The 24,780-nt window shown below is 34.6% G+C and overlaps 1 protein-coding gene across 4 annotated transcripts in view; it reads left to right on the top strand.

Annotated features, from left to right (window-relative positions):
* The window catches only part of TBCK (TBC1 domain containing kinase), a 218,594-nt gene that overhangs the window by 99,671 nt on the left and 94,143 nt on the right, over positions 1-24,780 (top strand). For all 4 annotated transcript variants that reach the window (XM_052641924.1, XM_052641928.1, XM_052641925.1 and 1 more), the window contains 2 exons: positions 12,210-12,246; positions 13,218-13,379. In XM_052641924.1, the coding sequence (XP_052497884.1) occupies positions 12,210-12,246; positions 13,218-13,379 (199 nt within the window). The remainder of the gene's footprint in view (positions 1-12,209; positions 12,247-13,217; positions 13,380-24,780) is intronic.

Consider the following 24,780-nt stretch of genomic DNA (forward strand, 5'->3'; position numbering starts at 1 on the left):
CAAAATAATGGAAGAGTAATATTGTTTTATATTTTTGCAACTTCTACTTAATAGAGGAAAGTTAGATTCTCATATCTGCTTCTAAATTCAGTCCTGTTGCAGTTCATTGTTCTGGTTGAAGTACATAAAGAAAATCTGTTGGCCCTACACAGACATAATTGCAAAAGGTAGTTTCTTAATGCTTAATTGCAATATACAGTCTAAAACTATGTCACTGAACTTTTCATATTCTTTTATATTCAAATATATCAGTCTGTCTTAACACTTTGAATGGCTCTTTTACCCATATGTGATTTTCTGATGTTGTAATTGGTCATTTAAAAAATATCAGTGCATTGAATTATTCAGATCTTTCAACTATGAAACATTTAGTTATATATATCAAAAAATCACATTCATTAATATCACCACTGATCTCATCCAGAAATTCATTAAGTATTGAGAAGCTGCCAAGCTCACACTGACAGATACAATTTTCCAAAATTCTAATCTTCACCTGACAGCTAGAATTTTTTATTGAAGTGACAGGCTCACTTCTTTTTTGAGAAATGTCCACCAAATATCCAAGCATGAAAAAAATCATTGTTTTTATTTTATTTTTCCAATATAACATTAAACTTGGCATTTCTTGAAAAAGTCACCTACAATGGTTCATAGCTCAAACTATTGCCCAAGTGCTTTTTCTTCCAGGCAACGTTTTTTTTTCTTTCTGGCTGAGCCACGTGGAATGTGGGCTCTTAAGTTCCCCAACCAGGGATTGAACCTGAAACCCCTGCATTGGAAGTAGGTTTACCACTAGACCATCAGGGAGGTTCTTTCAAGACAATGTTTTACTTCAGTACACAGTACAAGTGCTTTATACCTACTTCCCATTTTGTCTCATGGAACATTTTAAAAAATATTTCACAAAATTAATCATTTTTCATTTTTAACCTTCACAAGATTATGACTTTTATACTTTAGTGCCCCTACTTTGATTTGTGATATTGTGCCAGCAGTTTTATCCACCAATGGTTTTTGTACCATTAGCACAAGTGTGAACATAATAAAAAAAGAAAAAGGAGCAAAAACATCTTAGTATTGTTATAGACATAGTTTTGAACTTTGGGGCCCTGGCTCTTAAAGATCCCCAGGAGTCTATGAACACATTTTGAGAATAAGCACGCAGACACAGGTGTGAAATGGGACAGAGTTCTAATCCTGACTCTTCAACTTAGTAGCTAAACAGTTAAGTTAGTTTCTTTTATCCATAGTCCTCTTTAATGTTGATTATAATAAATCTTATGTCTTAAGATTATTGTGAAGATTAAATGAGATAATATGTATGAACGGTTCAACACAGTTCTAAGTACACAGTAAATTTTAAGGAGTTAGCCATTATTAGTTTTCTTGTTTTATTTATTAGAGTTTGATCATGTTGCACTGTTTCTTTGGTGATATTAATAGGAGCTATGTTTAGAAAAGCATTCTATTATAAAGTATAATGGATATAGTATTTTACTGTTTCAGTTAGCAAACACTTTGCTGGAGTAAATAATGATACTGACAACAGCAAAGACTTTCTTTTTGAGTTGATAAGATTGCTTCTCCATCTTAGATTTTAACATTTTTTATTTGCTGAATTTTTAAGGTACTTTTCTATCTCCCAGAAAGTGCTGCATAGCATGTTTTGTAGTCTTTTACTTAAAATTAATTATTTGAAATTTTTAGAAAGTTTTTTTTTTGTTTTAAATACTCAGTGAGATAATTGAAACCTACTTTGGATGTATAGCTAATCTTTTCCAAAAATAATAAATGTGGATTTCAGAACCGTTGAATTGCCCAAGTGATTTTGTTATTGATTTCTATTTTATAGTTTTTTGGCTTTGTATTATGAGTCAAGTAATAATTAATAGAGAAAGGTATATTTATGCAGTTATTTATTTTTTAGTATTATGGAAATCATTACTTGCAAAAAATATAACTAATATAACCTTTGGTATACAGGGAAAACAAGTTAACCATTTAACATCTGGGTCCAATGGATCTTTTAAATTATTTTTGTATGTTTAAGTTATTTTTTTGAATAATTTATAGATGTAGCATAAAGATATAATAAAAACAAAATATTAAAAATTTTAGGAAGCATTTAAACATAACAAACCCCAAATTTTATTCCATATATTGAAAGTGTATGTATGTGAAATGTATGGTGTCCTTTTCACTTACTCCTTGTCTGTCATGCATGAACCTGGAGCATATCTATCCTGTAAATATTGATTCTAGATTTCAAATACACATCTTACAGGCTCTAGCTTATTTCTGGTTCTTCTTGTACTTGCACAGTCAGATACAATTAGAACAAAACATTGACAGGACTCTTAACTTTGCTGAAGAACAGCTAATCTACACTTTAAATTTTTAGAGCACTGTATGTCAATTATATCTCAATAAAACTGGAAGAAAAATCAGAACAGACTGTAATGATACCTCTATATATTTATTGTATCTTCTTAAAAGATGATGTAACACTTTGGATGACATAGTACAAAAAATGAAAGATGGTAATAATAATGATGTATTTTAGTACTGTGAAGTGAAGTGAAAGTCACTCAGTCGTGTCCGACTCTTTGTGAGCCCGTGGACTATATAGTCCATAGAATTCTGCAGGCCAGAATACTGGAGTGGGTAGCCTTTCCCTTCTCCAGGGGATATTCCGAACCCAGGGATCGAACCCAGGTCTCCCACATTACAGGAGGATTCTTTACCAACTGAGCCACAAAGGAAGCCCAAGAACACTGGAGTGGGTAGCCTATCCATCCCTTCTGCAGTGGATCTTCCTGACCCTGGGATCAAACCGGGGTCTCCTGCATTGCAGGCAGATTCTTTACCAACTGAGCTATTTAGTACTGTACCACCCTTCTATGAAACTGCTTTATAAAAATGGTGATGTAAAATGTTGTTGTTTAGTCGCTGAGTCCTATCCAACTCTTTTATGACCCCATGGACTGTAGCCTATCGGACTCCTCTGTCCATGGGATGTCCCAGGCAAGAATACTTGATTGGGTTGTCATTTCCTTCTCCCAGGGATCTTCCCAACCCAGGGATCAAACCCACATCTCTTGCATTGGCAAGTGGATTCTCTACCACTGAGGTACCAGGGAAGCCCTGATGTAACGTAAGCACATGTTAAATAAAGAAAGAACAGTTAAATTTTCCAATAAGCTTCAAGTCTGAAACCAAATTACCAGGGTAATTTTTTGAAAGGGAGTGGGGGCTTACATCATCATTGGTGGATCTACCATCAATAATCTGTCAGAGAATGCCAGGTAATTTAGATGTAGATCAAAAAATCAGGGCTTCCCTCATTGCTCAGATGGTAAAGAATCTACCTGCAATGCAAGAGACCTGGGTTCGATCCCTGGGTCGGAAAGATCCCTTGAGGAAGGGAATGGCAACCCACTCCAGTACTCTTGCCTAGAGAATTCCATGGCCGGAGGGTCCTGGTAGGCTACAGTCAGTGGGGTCACAAAAGTCAGAAGGACTGAGCAACTTCACTTTAAAAAATTAGATGTAGATAAAATTTATGATTGTAAGAAGAGAGGGAGCATATATCTTGGAAATTCAAGTTCAATAAGCTTGACTTCAAACACTAGCAAGAATCTTGATGGTGTTGATTCTCTACAGTCATTAATATGCCAGACACTGTGTTCCATACTGCTTTGTTTTATCTATAAGAATGGAGTATTTACTACTATGTGTAAAACAGATAACTAATGAGAGCCTACTGTATAGCATAAGGAACTCTACTCAGTGATCTGTGGTGACCTAAATGAGAAGGAAATCAAAAAAAAGAGTGGATATATGTATATGTATAACTGATTCACTTTGCTGCACAGGCGAAACTAACACAGCATTGTAAAGCAACTATGCTCTGATAAGAATTATTTTTAAAAAAGAATGCAATATTTATTGGCTGTTTCTTAAGATAAAAAATAGAAACAAATTATCTTTTGCCTCAGGGTTACTGGCTCACGAAAATATCACAAAATAATGTGTTTTCTGTTTAAAATATTCTAGAGAATTGCTTTGTATATCACTGTTTTCATATAGATTTATAATTCTCACCTCCTGCCTGTTGTCCCATTGTTGCTGGTTAGGACATGAAGGCAGATTTTGTACATAAGAATTTTTCCCCAAGATGCTAAGAAGATAGAAGACCAAGAGTACTGTTACATAAGGAGAACTATTTATTACTGCTTTTACCTGTCTTGGCCTTCCCTGATAGCTCAGTTGGCAAAGAATCTGCCAGCAATGTAGGAGACCTGGGTTTGATCCCTGGATTGGGAAGATCCCCTGGAGAAGGGAAAGGCTACCCACTCCAGTATTCTAGCCCGGAGAATTCCATGGAGTTGCAAAGAGTTGGACGTAACTGAGCAACTTCACTTACCTGTATTATGTGTTTTTAAAATTTATGTTCAACCCTTTCCCATTCCACCTAATTTATCCTGATTTAGCTTAACCCATCATATTTGTTCATTTTTGAGAATGCTAATAGTCTTTTGAAAATGAAAAGCACTTTGGAACACTAAACTCTTTTATGAAACATATTCTTGATTTTTAAGAATTTTTCTTTGTTTCAACAGATATTCTGTACATGGTTAAGAAGGCAATAGCAGTCAGATACAGACAAAATAAAGTATCTTCTAGAATTTGGAAAGTTGAGAGGAAAGATTTTATGTAAGGATATTTAAAATTTTGTGACCTCAGAGTAGCTGACATGGGATTAAGGAATATAGATTTTGAGAGCTAGCAGAACTGTAACTACTTTAGCATTCGTTGTCTGTGCCTTGCTTTAACTGAGTCTACCTCAACCTGTGAAACAAGTGTACAGTTCCCAGTGCCCAGGATTCTTTTCTCTTTACCTTCTGCTCCTGTCTCCCGGTTCCAGAACATATGTAGCTTTTGTAAGATGATTTCATAAGTTTGACTCAGAATTTTGCGTCACAGTACTTCAACAAAAGTATTTTGTTGAAATACTTTCCTATTGTAGAAGCTTCTGGGCTGTTATGAAGAAGAATAATTGTACTTCGTATACTGACATCTGATATACTGACATCTTCTGCCAGGTGTTTTAAAGCCTTTAACTAATCTTCACAACAATCCTGAAGGTTTAAAGAGATTTGTAGCTACCAGCTCACAAAGTTCATAGTTTCAGGAAAATATATGGTCTACTCTGATGCTTTGAAAATCTGCTGTTTTTCAGTAATCCTTTATTTGAATAGCTAGATGTACATTTCCCTATTACACAGAATCATTGCAAGATACTCAACTTACATTTTACAGAGGTGGCTGACATTAACTTAGATATAAAAGTGCTTCTGACTTGAGGTAAAGAGAAAATATGCTCATAAAAAGATAAAAGTCAATTAGAAGGTATTCTCTTTTGTATTAATAATTTTTATTATTACTATATATGTATATATAGAGAGGTGAGAGAACACAGTATGTATGTAAATAAATAAATTTGACAAAAGATTCATCTAGAGTTTTAAGAAATGTTTCCTTTTTTAATATTTTATATCTTATACATTTGGAAGTTTTTGAGCCATAATTTATGCTCTTGAAAATCAAATTAATGAGTCCCTGCCTTTGTTTTTCCTATTGATGTTTCTAACATTACCAGACCATGTAGAAAGATCTCATGAAATGGTACATATTGCTATTCTTTCTTGATATTGCTAGGGGGCAGTATTTACTCAGCTGACTCTTTTTAGCAGGCTAGCACTAAACCAAATCAATAATATACAATTTTATGATCTGGAGAAAATAATTAAAGGATGTAAATTTCTTTTTATTCGGTTTGCTTCCAACTTTAAATCAGGAAAGGGCTGGTAATATCTCCAACTTAATTAAGACTAATTATATATATATATATTTTTTTTTTACTTGTAAGAAAATATTTCATTATTTGTTATTTTTAAAATTAAAGCCTAAACCACTGTACTATTCTGTATGGCGTCTTTTTGTGGATTACACTGTATTATGAACATATACCAATATGATAAGAAATTATTTAAGATGAAAATATCAGTTAAAATTTTAATAGGGAGACATATAGAAGGAAAAAATAACAGGCATTCAATCTCACAGAGTATATCACCTATTTATTTACTTTACTTCAGTTGGTAAGAGGTGACTGGTGTTAGTGAACACTAAGAGTTGTTATATATTATATTAAAGAAATGTATTCTGCTTGGATTATTACTTTTCAGTATCTGTTAGAATGTGCTTCATTTTACTTCTAATTACTGTTTTCATAATGGTTGTCAAAGTTTAGGTATTAATATTAGTTAAACATTTTTAAGTTTAATATTTTTTCAGTATTCACCATTTAATATGAAGGCTAAATGTATATATGTGCACACACACATATACACACACACACACACACACCCCCCAGGAAGATTAACTGATTTTCTCATTATTACATATTTATTAAAAATTTCTTAAGAAATTATTTAATCTTGTGACTAATCTTTTAATCTGTCTCTTTTAGTTATCTTTATTATATATTTCATTCTTTCTTCTATAAATATGTGATTGTACCAGGCATTTTCCTAGGCCCTGGGTGCATTGATGGAAAGAGAAGGCATAATCTCTACCCTCATTCAACTTACATTTAGTGAGAGATAAAAAATAAAGATCAATATACTATGTGGTATGTTAGGTAGGGGTAAGTACTAAAGAAAAAAAACAGCTTAAGCAGGGACATGGAGTTAAGTGGTCAGGAGAAGAAGGAATTGAATATTTAAGTAAAGTAAAGCCTCACAGGTTAATTTTTGAATAAATGTCTTAATGAGTTGCTGCATTATCACATTTATTAACCTTTTCTTCTGCAATATCTGATCTGCTCTTAATCCTATTCATTGTATTTTTTGACTCAAATATTGTATTTTCCATCACTAGAAAGATTTTTTGGTTCTTTTTTTTTCAGTCTGCTCTTTCTCTACATAACTTATTCAGTCATTTCTTAGCTTTTTGAACATATGTAATACAGATATAAAAAAGCATTTTGACATCTTTGCCTGGTAATAGAAACATTTATTCTAGTTCTTTGTCCATTTTGATTGAATGATTTTTCTCCTCATTATGATTGTTCTTTTCCTCTTGCTTTACTGATGTTTTTTAATAGATTTCAGTCATTGTGAATTAATTTGTTGCATATTGGATATTTTATGTCCTTGTAAATATTGTTGGGGATTCCCAGGTGGCTCAGTGGTAATGAACAAGCCTGCCAATGCAGGAGACATGGGTTCAGTTGCTGGGTTGGAAAGATCCCCTGGAGAAAGAAATACCAACCCATTCTTGCCTGGGAAATCCCATGGACAGAGGAGCCTGGCAGGCTACAGTCCATGGGTTGCAAAAGAGTCAGACACGACTTACCAAAAAAACAACAATAACAAAATATTCATGAGCTTCATTTTGAGATGCAGCTAGATAACACTGAAACAGTCTGATATTTTCAAGGCTTGCTTTTAAGGTTTGTTAAGTGAGACCAGGCAGCATAATTTGAGAGCATAATTTTGCCCCATTACTAAGTCAATATCCTTGTGAGTAGTCTTCCTTATGCCTTGTTTATTATAGGGTTTTTTAAAATTCTGGCTGATAGTAAGATGAACTATACCTGGCTTTCTGTGAGCTTGGCATGTTTTTCTGCTAGGTTTTCAAGTGGTTCCTCCCCACTCTGTGTTTTTCCTCATATGCATGCCCCCTTCAGTATGTGGGGAAAAGTGAAATTAAGTAACTCAGATAAGATTTGTAATGACAAATCATTACAAATGATCAGAATAGAGGATAATATAATTTATGTTCTGTCCTTTAAAAAAAGAAGAGTTAACTAATAGTGATGGAATTTATATCTACTCACTGAATGTTTAAACTGAAATTAGGCTGAAGAATTTAGATTTTGTTACAGTTTTACTGTTTTCTGCAATCCATTTGTTGTTCAGTTGCTCAGTTATGTTTGACTCTTTGCAACCCCATGTGCTGCAGCATGCCAGGCTTCCCTGTCCTTTACCATCTCCCAGAGCTTGCTCAAACTCATGTCCATTGAGTCAGTGATGCCATCCAACCAACTCATCCTCTGTCATCCCTTGCCTTCAATCTTTCCCAGCATCAGTGTCTTTTCCAATGATCAGTTCTTCTCATCAGATGGCCAAAGTATTGGAGCTTCAGCATCAGTCCTTCCAGTGAATATTCAGGATTGATTTTCTTTATGATTGACTGGTTGGATCTACTTGCTGTCCAAGGGACTCTCAAGAGTCTTCTCCAACACCACTCTCACATCCATACATGATTACTGGAAAAACCATAGCTTTGACTAGACAGACCTTTGTTGGCAAAGTAATGTCTCTGCTTTTTAATGTGCTGTCTAAGTTTGTCACAGCTTTTCTCCAAGGAGCAAGCATCTTTTAATTTCACGGGTGCAGTCACCATCTGCAGTGATTTTGGAGCTCAAGAAAATAAAGTCTGCCACTGTTTCCATTGTTTCCCCATCTATTTGCCATGAAGTGATGGGACCAGCTGCCATGATCTTCATTTTTTGAAAGTTGAATTTTAAGCCAACTTTTTCACTCTACTCTTTCACCTTCAAGAGACTCTAGCTCATCTTCGCTTTCTGCCATAAAGGTGGTGTCATCTACATATCTGAGGTTATTGATATTTCTCCTGACAGTCTTGATTCCAGCTTGTGATTCATCGAGCCCACCATTTCACATAATGTGTTCTGCATAGAAGTTAAATAAGCAGGGTGACAATATAGAACCTTGATGTATTCCTTTCCCAATTTGGAACCAGTCTGTTGTTCCATGTCCAGGTCTACCTGTTGCTTCTTGACCTGCATACAGATTTCTCAGGAGGGAGGTGAGGTGGTCTGGTATTCCCATCTCTTTAAGAATTTTCTACAGTTTATTCCACAGTCAAAGTCTTTAGCCTAGTCAGTGAAGCAGAAATAGATGTATTTCTAAAATTATCTTGCTTTTTCTATGATGCAGTGGATGTTTGCATTTTGATCTCTGGTTCCTCTGCCTTTCCAGCTTGAACATCTGGAAGTTCTTGGTTCACGTACTATTGAAGCCTAGCTTGGAGAATTTTGAGCATTACTTTGCTAGCATGTAAGATGAGTGCAATTGTGCAGTAGTTTGAATATTCTTTGGCATTGCCTTTCTTGGGTTGGAAGGAAAACTGACCTTTTCTAGTCCTGTGGCCACTGCTGAGTTTTCCAAACTTGCTGGTGTATTGAGTGCAGCACTTTCACAGCATCATCTCTTAGGACTTGAAATAGCTCAGCTGGAATTCCATCACCTCCACTAGCTGTGTTTATAGTAATGCTTCCTATACAGGGATCAAGCCCATCCCCATGGAAAAGAAATGCAAAAAAAGCAAAATGGCTGTCTGGGGAGGCCTTACAAATAGCTGTGAAAAGAAGAAAGGTGAAAAGCAAAGGAGAAAAGGAAAGATATAAGCATCTGAATGCAGAGTTCCAAAGAATACCAAGGAGAGATAAGAAAACCTTCTTCAGCAATCAATGCAAAGAAATAGAGGAAAGGAACAAATGGGAAAGACCAGAGATCTCTTCAAGAAAAGTAGAGATACCAAGGGAACATTTCATGCAAAGATGGGCTTGATAAAGGACAGAAATGGTCTGGACCTAACAGAAGCAGAAAATATTAAGAAGAGGTGGCAAGAATACACAGAAGAACTGTACATAAAAGATCTTCATGACCCAGATAATCACAATGGTGTGATCATTCACCTAGAGCCAGACATCCTGGAATGTGAAGTCAAGTGGGCCTTAGGAAGCATCACTATTAACAAAGCTAGTGGAGGTGATGGAATTCCAGTTGAGCTGTTTCAAATCCTGAAAGATGATGCTGTGAAAGTGCCGCACTCAATATGCCAGCAAATGTGGAAAACTCAGCAGTGGCTACAGGACTGGAAAAGGTCAGTTTTCATTCCAATCCCAAAGAAAGGCAATGCCAAAGAATGCTCAAACTACTGCACAATTGCACTCATCTCACACACTAGTAAAGTAATCAAAATTCTCCAAGCCTGGCTTCAGCAATATGTGAACCATGAACTTCCAGATGTTCAAGCTGGTTTTAGAAAAGGCAGGGGAACCAGAGATCAAATTGCTAGCATCCGCTGGATCATCAAAAAAGCAAGAGAGTTCCAGAAAAACATCTATTTCTGCTTTATTGACTATGTCAAAGCCTTTGACTGTGTGGATCACAATAAACTGTGGAAAATTCTTAAAGAGATAGGAATACCAGGCCACCTAATCTGCCTCCTGAGAAACCTATATGCAGGTCAGGAAGCAACAGTTACAACAGTTAGAACATTTGTAATAGATGTCATTATGTAATCAAGTGTTTGTGATAATAATTTTAATTATATTTTCTGTTATATTTTTCATTTTTATTGAAATACAATTGATTTACAATGTTGTGTTAGTTTCTTGAATATGTATATATATGTGGGAGGTATACATATAAATATTTTAGATTCTTTTCCATTATAGGTTATTATTCAATATCGTGTAGAGTTCTCTGTGCTGTACAGTAGGTCCATATTGGTTATGTATTTTATATATAGTAGTATGTCTATGTTAATCCCAAACTCCTGATTTACCCTCCCTCCTTTCCCCTTTGGTAACCGTAAGTTTGTTTTCTATGTCTGTGAGTCTGTATCTGTTTTATAAACAAGTGCATTGTATCCTTTGTTTAGATTCCACATTTAAGTGATATCATATGGTATTTGTCTAACTTACTTCACTTAGTATGATCATCTCTAGGCCCATCCATGTTGCTGCACATGGCGTTGTTTCATTCTGTTTTATGGCTGAGTAATATTCTGTTGTAGTATATATCACATCATCTTTATCCATTCATCTGTCAGTGGACACTTGGGTTGCTTCCATGTCTTGGCTATTATAAATAGTGCTGCAGTGAGCATTGGCAGGGCATGCATCTTTTTAAATTAGAGTTTTCTCAGGATATATTCCCAAAAGTGAGATCACTGCATTTTTAGTTTTTTAAGTAACCTTCACTGTTGTTGTTGTTTAGCCTCTAAGTCATGTCCAACTCTTTTATGACCCCATGGATTCTAGCCTATCAGACTCCTCTGTCCATGGGATTTACCAGGCAAGAACGTTTGAATGGGTTGCCATTTCCTTCTCCAGGGGGATCTTCCCAACCTAGGGATCAAATGCACGTCTCCTACATTGGCAGGAGGATTTTTTACCACTGAGCCGCCTGGGAAGCCCAAGGAACCTTCATACTGTTCTCCATAGTGGCTATACCAATTTACATTCTCACCAATAGTGTAGGAAATTTCTTTATTTCCACACTTTCTCCAGCATTTATTATTTGTAGACTTTTTGATGACTATTCTGACCAGTGTGAGGTGATACCTCATTGTAGTTTTGGTTTTTATTTCTCTAATAATTAGTGATGGTGAGCATCTTTTCATCTGCTCTTTGGCCATTTGTAGGTCTTCTTTAGAAAAATGTCTGTTAGATCTTCTGCCCATTTTTTACTTTTTAATACTAAGCTGTGTGGGCTGCTTGTATATTTTGGAAATTAATTCCTTGACAGTCACATCATCTGCAAATATTTTCTCTTATTCCATCGTTTGTCTTTTAATTTTGTTGATGGTTTCCTTTGCTGTGCAGAAGCTTTCCGTTTAATTAGGTCATGTTTGTTTATTTTTCTTTCTGTTTTCATTACTCTAGGAGGTGGGTAGAAAAAAATATTGCTGCGATCTACGTCAAAGAGTGTTCTGCCTGTTTTCCTCAGGATTTTTACAATATCCAGTCTTACATTTATTATTATTTTTAATTAATTTATTTATTTAAATTGGAGGATAAATGCTTTACAGTATTGTGATGGCTTTTGCCACACATCAGCCTGAATCAGCCATAGGTATATATGTGTCCCCCCCATTCGGAACCCTTCTCCCACCTCCCTCCCCACTTAGTCTTACATTTAGATCTTCAATCTAATTTGAGTTTATTTTTGTATATGGTGCTAAAGAATATTTTTAATCAGTGGAATAGATTAAAACATAGAACTTTTTTTTTACGATTCAGTTTATTGGAAGTCATTCTAATTATCTCTTTTATTTCCTCTTTATCCATCCCCTGCATCCCTTTCTTTTTCCACTCATAGCTCTATGCCATCCCTTGGTTTCTCACCATGTTTACTCGTAAGTATCATTTTCCATTTTCTTTCAATATTGTATTAGGAAAAGAACAGGTCCATTCTTCCCCAGGGTATTATCAGATTTAATTACATAAGCATCCTTATGTAATTCTAAGGTAATATAGTTGGGTAGCAAATTGTTTCAATTGTTCTGACTGGTGATATCAAAAAGAGTATTCTATAGAATGAAAACCTATATTTCATAACATTGATAAAATCTCTGCCCTCTATTGAAACATAATTTAATATTAACTATGCTATTTATATAAAGTTTTAAAAGGCAACTTTTACATCCAAATCAGACTCTAATTTTTAGAGACTTTTGTTATTTCCTAAAGTAGGATTCTTCTAGAAATAGAAAGTCTGTGTGAATATGTAATACTTTAATCTATTACACATATTAATGCAGTAGATATCTAGATTAGATATGCACATATGATAAATGAAATGCAATACTTGAAGTAGATCTGCATGCACTGGCCTGGAACAGTGTTGAAAGTACTGATAAATGAAAAAAAGAAAGTTTCAGAAAATAGGAAACTGCTAATCAGATTTTTTATTGAAATTTCAAAAAGCAGTTCTTAGAGTGCATAATAGAAATATAATGATACAGAAGTTATAACAAAAGTGATGTTCTTCTAAGTGAATGAACTTGTTAAAATAATATAACCAGAAAATTCTAGGAAGAAATTGAATATAAGAGCTATACCGAGATTGATAATGGAGGGTAGGAAATGTCATCTATTTGATCAATTAGATTGTCAATTTTTTAAACCTATCAATTTTACTGCCTTGGGAAGCAGTAGACCTACAAAGCCAAGTAAACATTTTATAAAAATAGTTTTCTAATATTTGTTCTTTAATAGTTTTGACCATAAGGGAATTACCATGACTAGTAAAGCAGCTTGTTGTTGATTTAATTTTTATTTTGTTTAAAATTTTTTAATTGATTTATTTATATTTGTCACTTTACAGATGTATTTCCACTGCACAAAATTTTTCACCTCTGGGATACCTTACTGCTTGGGAATTCCTCCTTCCCATTCTGTATTGGAGTAGCAATTCTTCAGCAGCTGCGTGACCGACTTTTGGCTAATGGCTTTAATGAGTGCATTCTTCTCTTCTCTGACTTACCAGGTATAGACATATAAAAATGGAATCACTAAGTGAAATTTAATTATGGCATAATGAGACATCCTTAAAACAATTTTCAAAAATAATCATCCAGATCTTCAGAATCTCTTCTGCTTGAGCCATATCCTTTTTCTCTGAACTCTCTCCCTTATATACTACCTCTTTAGCCAGCCCAGCATTGTAGATACAAAGCTGGGTCATAATAGCTCACTGTCATTTATTTTCATGTCAGTGATGATGCCAAAAGGTGAAAGACAAGGGCAGAAGAAGGGGGAGAAGGGAGCAGTGTGTGACATATTTGCCTTGCTTAGGATAGGCCTGTTTATCTTCAGCAGATAGATAGTAAATAAAGGCCACTTGGGAAGGTGTTTGAGAACCCAAGATTTTACAAAGATGTAATTCACATGGAATGTTGCTTTCTCCTATCCATAGTTAACTTGCTAACTATTTAATAGTTTAAAGAAAGGAAACACTGTCCTCTTGAGAGAGCAAATCATACTCCAGGGGAATTCTATGTTATGCTGGATAGTAAGTAAAGTTATATATTGTATTCATAAGTGAGGAACTTGTAAGTCTAGGAGTTGAATGGTTAGTGTAGAAATATAGAATGCAGGTATAGTTTAAGCTTTTATGCTGTAGCTGAAAAGATGGAAGTAATATGGTTGCATAGGATATAATAATCTGTGGAGAAAAAACAAAAACTAAACTACATTTTTGCAGAAACCAAAGTATTTTTCAAGTAGAAAAATTCTATTTCAAATTGCATTTCCTTGGATCCAACCCATCTATGAGTTTATTGCTATTCTTCATATTTGCAGGCAACCAAAGTGATTACTGAAAATAAACACACTTAAAATTATCCAAGAGATAAATTTGTCAAAAAATCAAAGAATAAAAGATGTCTTAAGATTTTATATTTAATAAGTCCTCTCAAAAGGAATAATAAACCACTGCCTACCCCAGTTTTTATTTTTAGTGGCTGATCTATACCTGGTATTTCAGCATTTTTCTGTTGTTGAAAATCTTTCATCCTTGTTGAGAAACTAATAAGAAACATTATGGGATTTGTTTAAAACTTCTCTTTCTACTTTCTTCCCAAACTAAAAGCATCACCGTCAGCTTCCTGACTTATCAAACTTTAATTAAAGTTGATAACTTCTTATATGAACAAATAGTAGTTTAGTTCTTTTTTTTTCCCCCTGGGAGATTCTTAATGTAAATCAAGTTATCTCTGATTTTCCTACTGATGTTGAACAGTTACCCAAAAAAAAAGCTAGTTTCACAAACTACAAATACTGTCTGTAACTCTGCAGATGTTTTCCTCTTGTTCCTAACTTGCCAAAGTAAACAGAGAATGATTGATTAGGATGAAAGGAATTTTTCTGGTCGTGTCTAAAAAATACATGTTAGAAATGATGATTGTGCATTTTTAAGTAAAGCAAATTTCTTGCCTTTCCAATTACATGCATAAATGCTCCAGTTATACACTGGTGAAGGACTCTATTTTCATATTGAACAGGCAGATAAGTGGTAACTCTGCATGTACATTAAAATAAAGTCATTATTTCTGAAATCAGAAAGTAAGCATATATGTTGGTTAGCACTGACTCGTTGAAAAGGAAAACACTACTTAGTTTTGAAAGTAGGATAGGATGCCTTCTATTGATGTGATTTGTGTGGATCCTCAGTGCCATTATTCTGGCACATCGTTTACTTGGCCACTGTATATGATTCCGGTTGGGAAAGAAAATGTTTATAAGAAAAAATGTGACTTAAAAAAAAAAAAGGACAGAGAGGTTAAATGTAAACTTTGCCCTTAAGTACACCTATATTTCTTTTTATTTTTAATCACAGTGCACTTATTTGGGATGTCTTTCCTACTTAAATCTGAAAAATGTCTCTTTTCATCATGTTGAGCCCCCTAACTATACCTGATGCTTGAAGAAACTCAGAAGTGGTCATGGGAAGGCCTAAAAAGTGAATCTGGGTTAATATACATATAAACACACTGAATATGCCTTTTCTAATCAAAGTATTATGTGACATAAACTTAGGACATATTTGAAAGGAAAAAAAAGCCATTTTTTTAAGACTGCAAAAAAGAGAGAAAGGATAGGCTAGCTCTGTATTTTACTTTAATTCTTGAGGTAGACTTTGTAGATAGAGATAGGTTAAAATTAAACATTAATTTGAACTCATTAAATATATTGTGCTTTACTGAAATCCCCACTTAACTGTGTTTAAAAACATAAGTAAGCAATCAGAACAAATTTAGCTAAATTCTTTTCTGAAGCAGATTAGCAAATTCACTGTTCAACACATCTATTGACAGTAATATAATGGAATCACCATCCAGTTGGTAACCTTGTAAACAAAATGCCCTTGCCTTTTTTTTTTTATTGTTCCATTCTAGTTGCTTCTTTCTACAAAGAGAGATCCAACAAGCCTAGTGACTAAGAGCATGGAATGTAGAGCCAGATCACTTGGGTTTTAGATCCTAGCTCTACCACTTTCAATTGTGTAACCTTAGGGATCTGACTCAGCCTCTTTGCATCTGTTTCCTTAGCCCTGATTTTATGTAAATGATAATTGTACCTACTACACAGGATTGTTGTCCTAAGTAAATAAGTGCATCCAAACAACTTAGAGCAAAGAGCAAGAGCTATGTAAGTGATTATTATTATTAATGTTCTCATTATTATGATTTTCCTCACTTATTCCTTTCCATCGTGACTGCTTTCCTATTGGTAGAATAAATGAAGCAATCACCCCATTTGGCTTTTTCTATAAATTATTGAGACTGATATCAATCATATAGATTTCCTTATTAGCAAAAGCAATTGAGGAATTACCTGAGAAGCCAAGTAAGCCTTCAATGTATACGTATGTATGCATATTATGACTAAGAAGAGTATCTCTTTTCATTGCTCAGAAACAACATACTCTAGTGGATAGAAAGCACAGTCTTTGGAGTCAAGACATAAGAGTCTGAGTCCTAACTGTTCCACTCACCACCTGTGTGATCTTGGAAACTTTCAGTATGGTTCTTTCCCTGAGAAGAGTGATAGGTAGAGTGAAATAGAAGAGAGTTCATCCCCCAACTCTGGCATATATTAGCTGTGTGAACATGAACAAGTTGTTAATCTCTTTGGAAAGAGAATCCTATACATTAGGAAAGCTTTAGCAAAATGGAGCTAAAAATATCTGTTTTAGCATTAAAATGAGCACAACAGATAATATGCATAATGTACTTGACACAAAACCTGATACCAAATACTCATAACTATTTTTTAAAGTATGTGTAGCATTTAATACTTGAAACATACAAAGAATGTGTGACATTCAGTCTTTGTAAATTCCCTCTCTTTTCTTCCTCCTTTCCATAACTTTGTACTAACCTTTTAATTCTTGAAGAGAGAACAGAGCAGAAAGGCATAATTATTTTTGCCAAAAACTGCTTCCAAATTCTGTTCCCTTTAGTAAATGATATAGTGTGATGTCACATTCCAAGGAGGTACAAGTGGTGCTAGAAAATTTTGCTGGAAGTTCTTAACATGTATTGGTATGTGTGTCATTTAAGTACTAAAGGAAATAACCTTGAGAGCAGTATATTTGGCATTTTTCATACAATCTCAAAATAGTAGTAGGGTATTTTGGAAGAAGTACTGGGTTTTTCATAGCACCATTCAGTACTGGATATTGGCCACTGGTGTTAAGAGTATAGTTTCCAAAGTTACCACCCGTTAAACCCAACTACAGGATGAGGTCTATCAGCCTTCAGCCATATTATTCTGCTATTGTGTCCATCTGGCTGACAAAATAATATTTTTAAGGATACATGTAAGCAGTTCCCAAGATGAATATGATAATCTGACTAAAACCAAAATAGTAATAATGTTAGATTTGTAATAGCTGAAATGTTTAATTGCTTTTTTGCTTTGTTGATGTATATCCTTTTTACAGTTGAAAATTAATTCAGCATTTTTATGTGATTATGGTTGAAATAAATTCTCAGAATGCATAACTTTATACCTCTGAACATCTTCAAACATAGGAATCTTTTAAAGTAAGAAAGAAGTTTTTCTTAGAGAATCTATAAAAGAAATTAGGAAATCTGTATGGAAGAACACTTCACTTACCCTCAGAGATTAAAATATTTACTTTACCTCTGAAAGAAAAAAATAAGTATGTATAAAGTATTTTGAAGGAAATACTGTGTATATTGAAGGAACTTGAATGTGTGAAAAGTAAATCCTTTTTGCAGGAAGAAATCAACAGTTGGTTGAAACATCTTAGTTGTCTGATATATGTTTTATTACAGAAATCTAATTAAAACATTTTAAATAAAACTTTAAGATGTTATCTCAGTATTACCTACATACTTCACTGTAGGATTCAACACATACATGAAAAATACTGATAGTGTCTATCATGTAGCACTTCACTGGTTCCTCAAAAATATTGTAGCTCAGCAAAGGTACGTATCCCTTTTGACTTAAAGCAGTTTTGTAATGCAGTCTTTATCATTATTTAGCATAGCATAGAATATGTCACAAAAATCACACGTATTTTGAGCAACACAGTTAGGTACCAGGTTGCCTAAGATGTATGCTGAGAAATCCTAGCCATTTATTTCAAATAATAAGCACATATTTTGAGACTGAGAAAAGTTATTAAAGTTATTAAAAACTAAGAAATAGAGCAAAGTACTAAAGTATGCAGAATCCTTAAAGCTGTGTCTTGTTATTTTCCCGTTTTTCCACAAGATGAAACTGAAAATCAATGATAATGAGAGAGTGAGGAGGAAATTCAACTTAGTTTATGAAATCATAGATTTAAGGTACTGGTGACAATCCCTGGGGTAGTAAAGTAGGAAAGAAGATCAATAAGAACTGATCTGGGGTTTCCTTTTTTTTTTTGGATAGGAATAATTTCTTGCTTTCATTTAGGGATAAGTATAAATTAAATAGGGTTTTCATGGTATTTATGTATAATTTCCCAATTGTAGACAGTGGCCCAGGTTTTTTAAAACTATACTTGTGACCCCTTTATTAAATAAATAGTTATAATGATGATAAGTGCTACAGAAAGCAGTAGGATTTATTACAGAACACTACCAAGTCTGAGGGAAGTAAAGAACCTTCTCTAAGAGAGTGATACTAAAGGTAATATCTGAAATTAATTGACTTTGGGAAGTAAGAAGTGGAGAGAGGGGAGCATCTTCTAGACAGAGGAAAGAAAGTGCTGCAAAAGCCCCAAACTCAGGGAACTGGAGAGGTATCCTTGGTGCAAGAAGGAAAGTGGTTAGAAGGGAGAGTGATCAAGCAGAATCTTAGGCCATATTAGGGATATTTTTCAAATATATCTATAGAGGTATTTTCTTTCTTTTCACTGTTTTTAAAAGAATGAAAAGTATCCTTGAAAAGATACTTTTCCTTCAATACATCATTCCCGAAATAGAATGCTGTATTGATATTTGAGGTGCATTCTAGTCTCTGAACATTCCCTTTCAAGAAGCTCTATAATGAGCAAAAGGCAAAGGATTCTTAACATGAGTATTTTCAGTAGGTATCCATAATTCCTTTATTTCTGGCTTGTGAAGAGCTGATGAGATGAAAAAATAGAGCAATAAAAGTACCCAGTTATTCAGTGAAGGTTTTGTATTGTCAGCCCTCTAAGATTTTATACTGTTTTACCTGAAGCTGAGAATACATAATTGTTTACATTTTCTGCTTGTGGCTATGTAATGTTAATGTATGTCTATTTCTAAGCACATCTTCATGGAATTGCAAAAGGACAATCGTATTGGAAATTAAATATGGAAATTTTATCCCCACCCATAGAAATTACATGTTAACATTAAGATTTAGATGAAAGATTAAATTCTTCTGAATTTAAATTGGTTAAGGAGAGATGAAAGAGTAATATATTTTTATTGACATGATCACAGAGTCAGTGAAATGAAAATCATGAAAATGTATTTTCAAAATCTTACTAAGTTATCTCCTTGTTGGGAAGGGAATACTGCATTATTGTATGGAAAAGGGGAAAATATGAAAGCAGATGTTAGAAAATATGACTTCCAAGCTGAAAAGCCAGTAGAATAAATCATAAATATTCAAGTTGTAAGCTGTTTTTTAGAAGCTGGATAAATTCCTTTAACACTGAGCTAGTTTTTGCTCTTAGCATATCACTAATTTTGCAGTACATAAATAGTTTATATGGAGAAGGCAGTGGCAACCCACTCCAGTACTCTTGCCTGGGAAATCCCATGGACAGAGGAGCCTGGTGGGCTACAGTCCATGGGGTCGTGAAGAGTTGGACATAACTGAGCGACTTCACTTTCACGCACTGGAGAAGCAAATGGCAACCCACTCCAATATTCTTGCCTGGAGAATCCCCGGGATGGGAGCCTGGTGGGCTGCCATCTATGGGGTCGCACAGAGTCGGACACAACTAAAACGACTTAGCAGCAGCAGCAGCAGCAGCAGCAGCAGCAAATAGTTTATAAAGTTAAAGGTTTCTTATGTATTCAGAACTGTAATGAAAAATAAGGTTAGGGTTGATCAGACTTTTCTACTTACCTTGAAAGGTGAGAGTACATTAGAGTCCTAATACATCTTAAAGTTGGTCCCAAGGTTTCAAGGCTCTTTTCCATAGGAAGACTCTTCTCCATAGTAAAGCAGTCTTTTTTATGATTGACAGGGATTCTGCCTTCTGAAATTTTTTGAGTAGTCCAAAAATTATCTTACAGTCTCAATCAGGTATTAAACGTACTTTTGTTTCAGGACCTCAATAATGGAATTTGTTTATTTTTGTTTTACTGTTGAGTATTTATGTGTGTGTTAGGTTTTTAAAGTATTTTTAAAATATACAGAACATTTTACACTTCTGAAGTATCTTAAAAGTAGTCAACCTCAAAAATCCTTAAAAGTCAGAAGTTAGGTTTAAAATTTCCCCCATATATACTGCTGATGGATAATGAAAATAATAATGTAAGGACCAAAATGAGTGTATATATATATATCATACCTAAAATGACTTTTAGCATGTATTGTTCTATATGACATTTTTACTTTAAAATGTAATAATACTTTTGGGTCACATTCTTTCCAGTCCTCTACCTAGCCTTTTGCATGCGTGTGTGCTGTCGCTTCAGTCGTATTCTGATCTCTGAGACCCCATAGACTGTAGCCCACCAGGCTCCTTTGTCCATGAGATTTTCCAGGCAGGAATACTAGAGTGGGTTTCCATTTTCTTCCCCAGGGAACATTCCCGAGCTAGGGATCAAACCAGTGTCTGTTGCATCTCCTGCGCTGGAAGGTGGGTCCTTTACCACTGGTGCCACCTGGGAAGCACCTAACCTTATATCACCATACAAAAATGAAAGTACAGTTAGTCCTTGAACCACACAGAGGTAGGGGTGCCTTTGCTTGCCACAGTTAAAAATCAAAATATAATTTCCCGTCAATCCTTTGTATACCAGTTCCTCTGTATCTGCTGTTCCTCCACATCCACTCTTCCTCAGTATCAACGGTTCTGCATCTACAGATTCAACCAACCGTGGATGGTGTAGTGCTGTGATATTTACTATTGAAAAATATTTATGTGTAAGTGGACCCATGCAATTCAAAACCTATGTTGTTCAAGGGTCCACTGTAATCTGGTGTGTTCTTGTTGCCTTATCTTAAATGATGATCCTCAACAGAATGGAAAATAACTCCTTACTACATATCCCGTCTAAGTGTGAGTGCACTGAGTCACAGAAAACAAACCAATAAACAAGATCAGAGAAAATGAAGAGGAATAATATGCCATATGATTATAGGCTAGTTAGTAAATATTATATAACATAGAGGAAATAACCAAAATTTTCATACTTTTATTTTAAAAAGCTACATTGGATTACCTTGGAAAATGTAAACCATTCAGTCCTTCAGTAAAAACATGTATCAGTCATATGAAAACATGCTTACTGAGCTTGAATACAAGGTTCTATTGCCAAGAAAGAATCAGATTTCCAGTTTTGTTTTGGATTCACTGTTAAGTATAAAAGAAAAGGAGAAAACGATAGCTACTGCTCATCTGGTGCTGGATCTTCCAAGCTGCTGCGTTCTCTTTTTTTCTGAAGTGAGCAGTGTTCTATTAGCAACACTGCTTTGCATCATAATATATATCTACTCAGCTGCTAAATGATCAAGACAATTATGTTAAGAATAGAAAACAGTTTAAGTATCTGTGTGTCAGTAATGCTTATTGCATTTGCTATTTTATTTCTCACTTCATTGTAGGCACTAAGCAGCAGAGATGATAGATGCTTAGCAAAATGTGCCAGGAAGCACGTGTACACGTATCAGGAACGTGAAAGTCTGAGTGAAGTAGGAGCCCAGTAACGTATTGAACCATCATTTCCCCCTCAGACTGCATAACCAAGATTGTGCTTATAAAATGTGCTCAGTCCTTCATTCAACAAATATTTATGTGTGTGTGTGTGTATGTAATGTGTACATATATGTATGTGTATAATTAATCTTATTACTGGTTTATCATTCTTGTACTGGCCCAGAGCATTTTTGCCTGACTATTTAAAGGGGATTCAATGGTACCCTGTAACTATGACTAACACTTCTAATTTGAATTATATTAATTCCATGTAGTATTACTTCCTGATTCCATTAAGTCACCTGAGTAAGGGGCGGTTAAAAATGACAATATAAAATTAGGCTTTTAAAAGAATATTTAGAATAAGTGAGGAGATCACAACAAATTACAAAACAAAAATAGCATATTTTTATTCTTTAAATGTCTGACATATCTCTGTGTTTGTCCTTCTTTTTTGCTTCATATTCATTGATTCATATAATAATAGTTATACATTATTTTCTACAGAAAACATAAATAATCAGTCTTTTCACAGGCTTAGTTGGTTGAAATTTATTTTTTAAAATTGACAGTGAAGTGAAATCACTCAATCGTGTCCGGCTCTTTGCGACCCCATGGACTGTAGCCCACCAGGTTCCTCTGTCCGTGGGGTTTCCCAGGCAAGAATACTGGAGTGGGTTGCCATTTCCAATATTGATAGTAGTAATGCATAAAACATATCACTTTTCCTAGGTGTGGCTTCTGTTTGTTTGCTGCAAGTTTGTTTCCTGTGAACACAGGAATGCTAGTTTTTTGTGATGTACCTGTCAAAAAAAAAGTTATGATGCACATATAATTGTGTATATAGCATTATTGAAGTATATTTCTAGAAGGAAAGTATTTCTCTTTTTATCAGGCATCAATGAGAACCGAATTCTCTGCTTACAGTTTCACATGTTTAATTGTTTCGAATTTTTCAATCTTATTTTTGGCTGTGTACATGTCAACTGTGTTTTTCCTGCACATAAACTTTTGGTGCTAGAACACATTCACATTGCTCCTATGTAGTAGGCATTGGGGATATTCCAGGAAATAATTTCTAGAGTTAGCAATAACTTTACTATATTATCAAAGATAAGCAATGCTAGACACTAATTAAAGTGGTAAGCACAGATTTTAATCAGTATTACACTATTGCAGTAATACCCCAGTGTGAAGTGAAAAACTGTAAACTATGTGAAGGAGTGCATTGGGTCCATGTGAAATACATCTGCATTTGCTAATAGACACCAAAGTTAGGCTCCTACCTTCGCACGGAGGTACCTATCTTCAGACAAGGACCCTATCTTCAAGTGTTTCCTGGAACAAATAGTAAATTCTTCTGGCAGCCTTGATCTTCTCAAGAAGGCATTCATAGGGTGTTAGGGTCATCTGAGGGATGTGACCTTGAATTGCTATATATTATGTTGAGAGTTTTGTTCAGGCCAACTTTTTAGGCCAAGATTGAGACATAGTCGAGAAAAGGCTTAGAAGAGTCTGGCTAGACTTGGTCAAGGAGGAAATCTATGTCAATACCCAAAAGTGACTTAACATAACAGAAAAATACCCATTAAACCATACTAAATATATCTCTAGTTTAGCTTAATTATATCAAGAGTATTCACAGCCACTGTGTTGTCCAACACAAGAGGAAGTGTAATGGAGTTGAAATTGGTATAAATAAAGACAAGTTTTCAGTGATTGTGATTTAAATATTTTTACTTTTGCAAGTAAATTTGGAGGTACATTCTTTGGAGTAGTAGAATGGAAAGAGACTTGAAACTCAGAATCAGCAGCATAGCCAAGAGCCAGGGAGAGGACATGTCTACAGTTACAATCTCCAGTCTTCTCCATGGTCAGTTCCTACAGTGCCTAGAATACTGGCAAGGATCAGTTTAGACAGGTTAAAGAATAATTCTCTGGAGAAATGTAATGTTCCCCAAAAGAGGAATACCTTACTTTTGGGGATCTTCTAACAAATGACCATATCCCCAAGTTACCTATAGTGAAGCCACCAGTAACAAAGCCCTGCCCACATATTCAAAACTTCCATTCTAAGTTTTAGTGCTGTTCTTTTAAATATGTATATCACCAAACCTCGGGGGAAAGTCTCCAGCTAAAAAACACAGAAAAGCACCAACTGAATAAAGGAATATCCTCAGAAAAGCAATTATGAGAAGATACAATAACTATGAAAATTCAGGATTTTTTAAAGTATTAATATGACAAAAAAGACTTACTGGAAATTAAAAATGATGTGGAAATGCATTGAGCTTTATATGAAAGAGTTGGGTGGTAAATCTTAAGAAAGCCCTCAGAGAATACAAGAAAAATACAGTAAGAGGAAAGGGCAAAATTATTAGAAAATCTATTCAGGATGTTCAGGACTCTTCTAATGAAAGAAGAGAGAAGGAAAAAAATGAGAAATTATTACAGGTATTACACAATAACTTTTTCTGCAACTGAAGGATTATAATAAGACCATCGTTATGAAATTTCAGAATACCAGAACTCCTAAAAGTTTATAGAAAAGAAGAAAATCACATATATGTGATCTTAAAATTGCATCAAATTTCTCAGAAGAAAGACAGTAGAGCACTTGCCTTACATAACTCTGAAGAAAAATAAATCAATCCTAGAATCTTATGACTAGCCCAACTATCAGTCAGAGGCAGAATAAATATATTAAAAACACGGACAATTCCAAAATAATTTGCTTTCTGTGCATCCCTCTTAGAAATTACTGGGAAATGTGTTCCACCAAAATGATGCAGTAAATCAAAAGGGAGAAAATAATATCTTAGTGCCCAAATTAGGGATCAAATATAGAGGGAATTAGATGATGGTAAAGAGAAGTGCCATGTAAACAGCTGCTCACTCTAACTGGAAAGCAGTTCATATGCATTAAAGCAAAAGAATGGAGGGCTTCAGGAGAGATATCTTTTCCACTTACCCTTGCCCAAATGTAACATGAGTTGCATTTTATAATTTTTGAAATAGTTCA

The sequence above is a fragment of the Budorcas taxicolor genome, chromosome 6, assembly GCF_023091745.1.
Source record: "Budorcas taxicolor isolate Tak-1 chromosome 6, Takin1.1, whole genome shotgun sequence".
Classification (NCBI taxonomy): Eukaryota; Metazoa; Chordata; class Mammalia; order Artiodactyla; family Bovidae; genus Budorcas; species Budorcas taxicolor.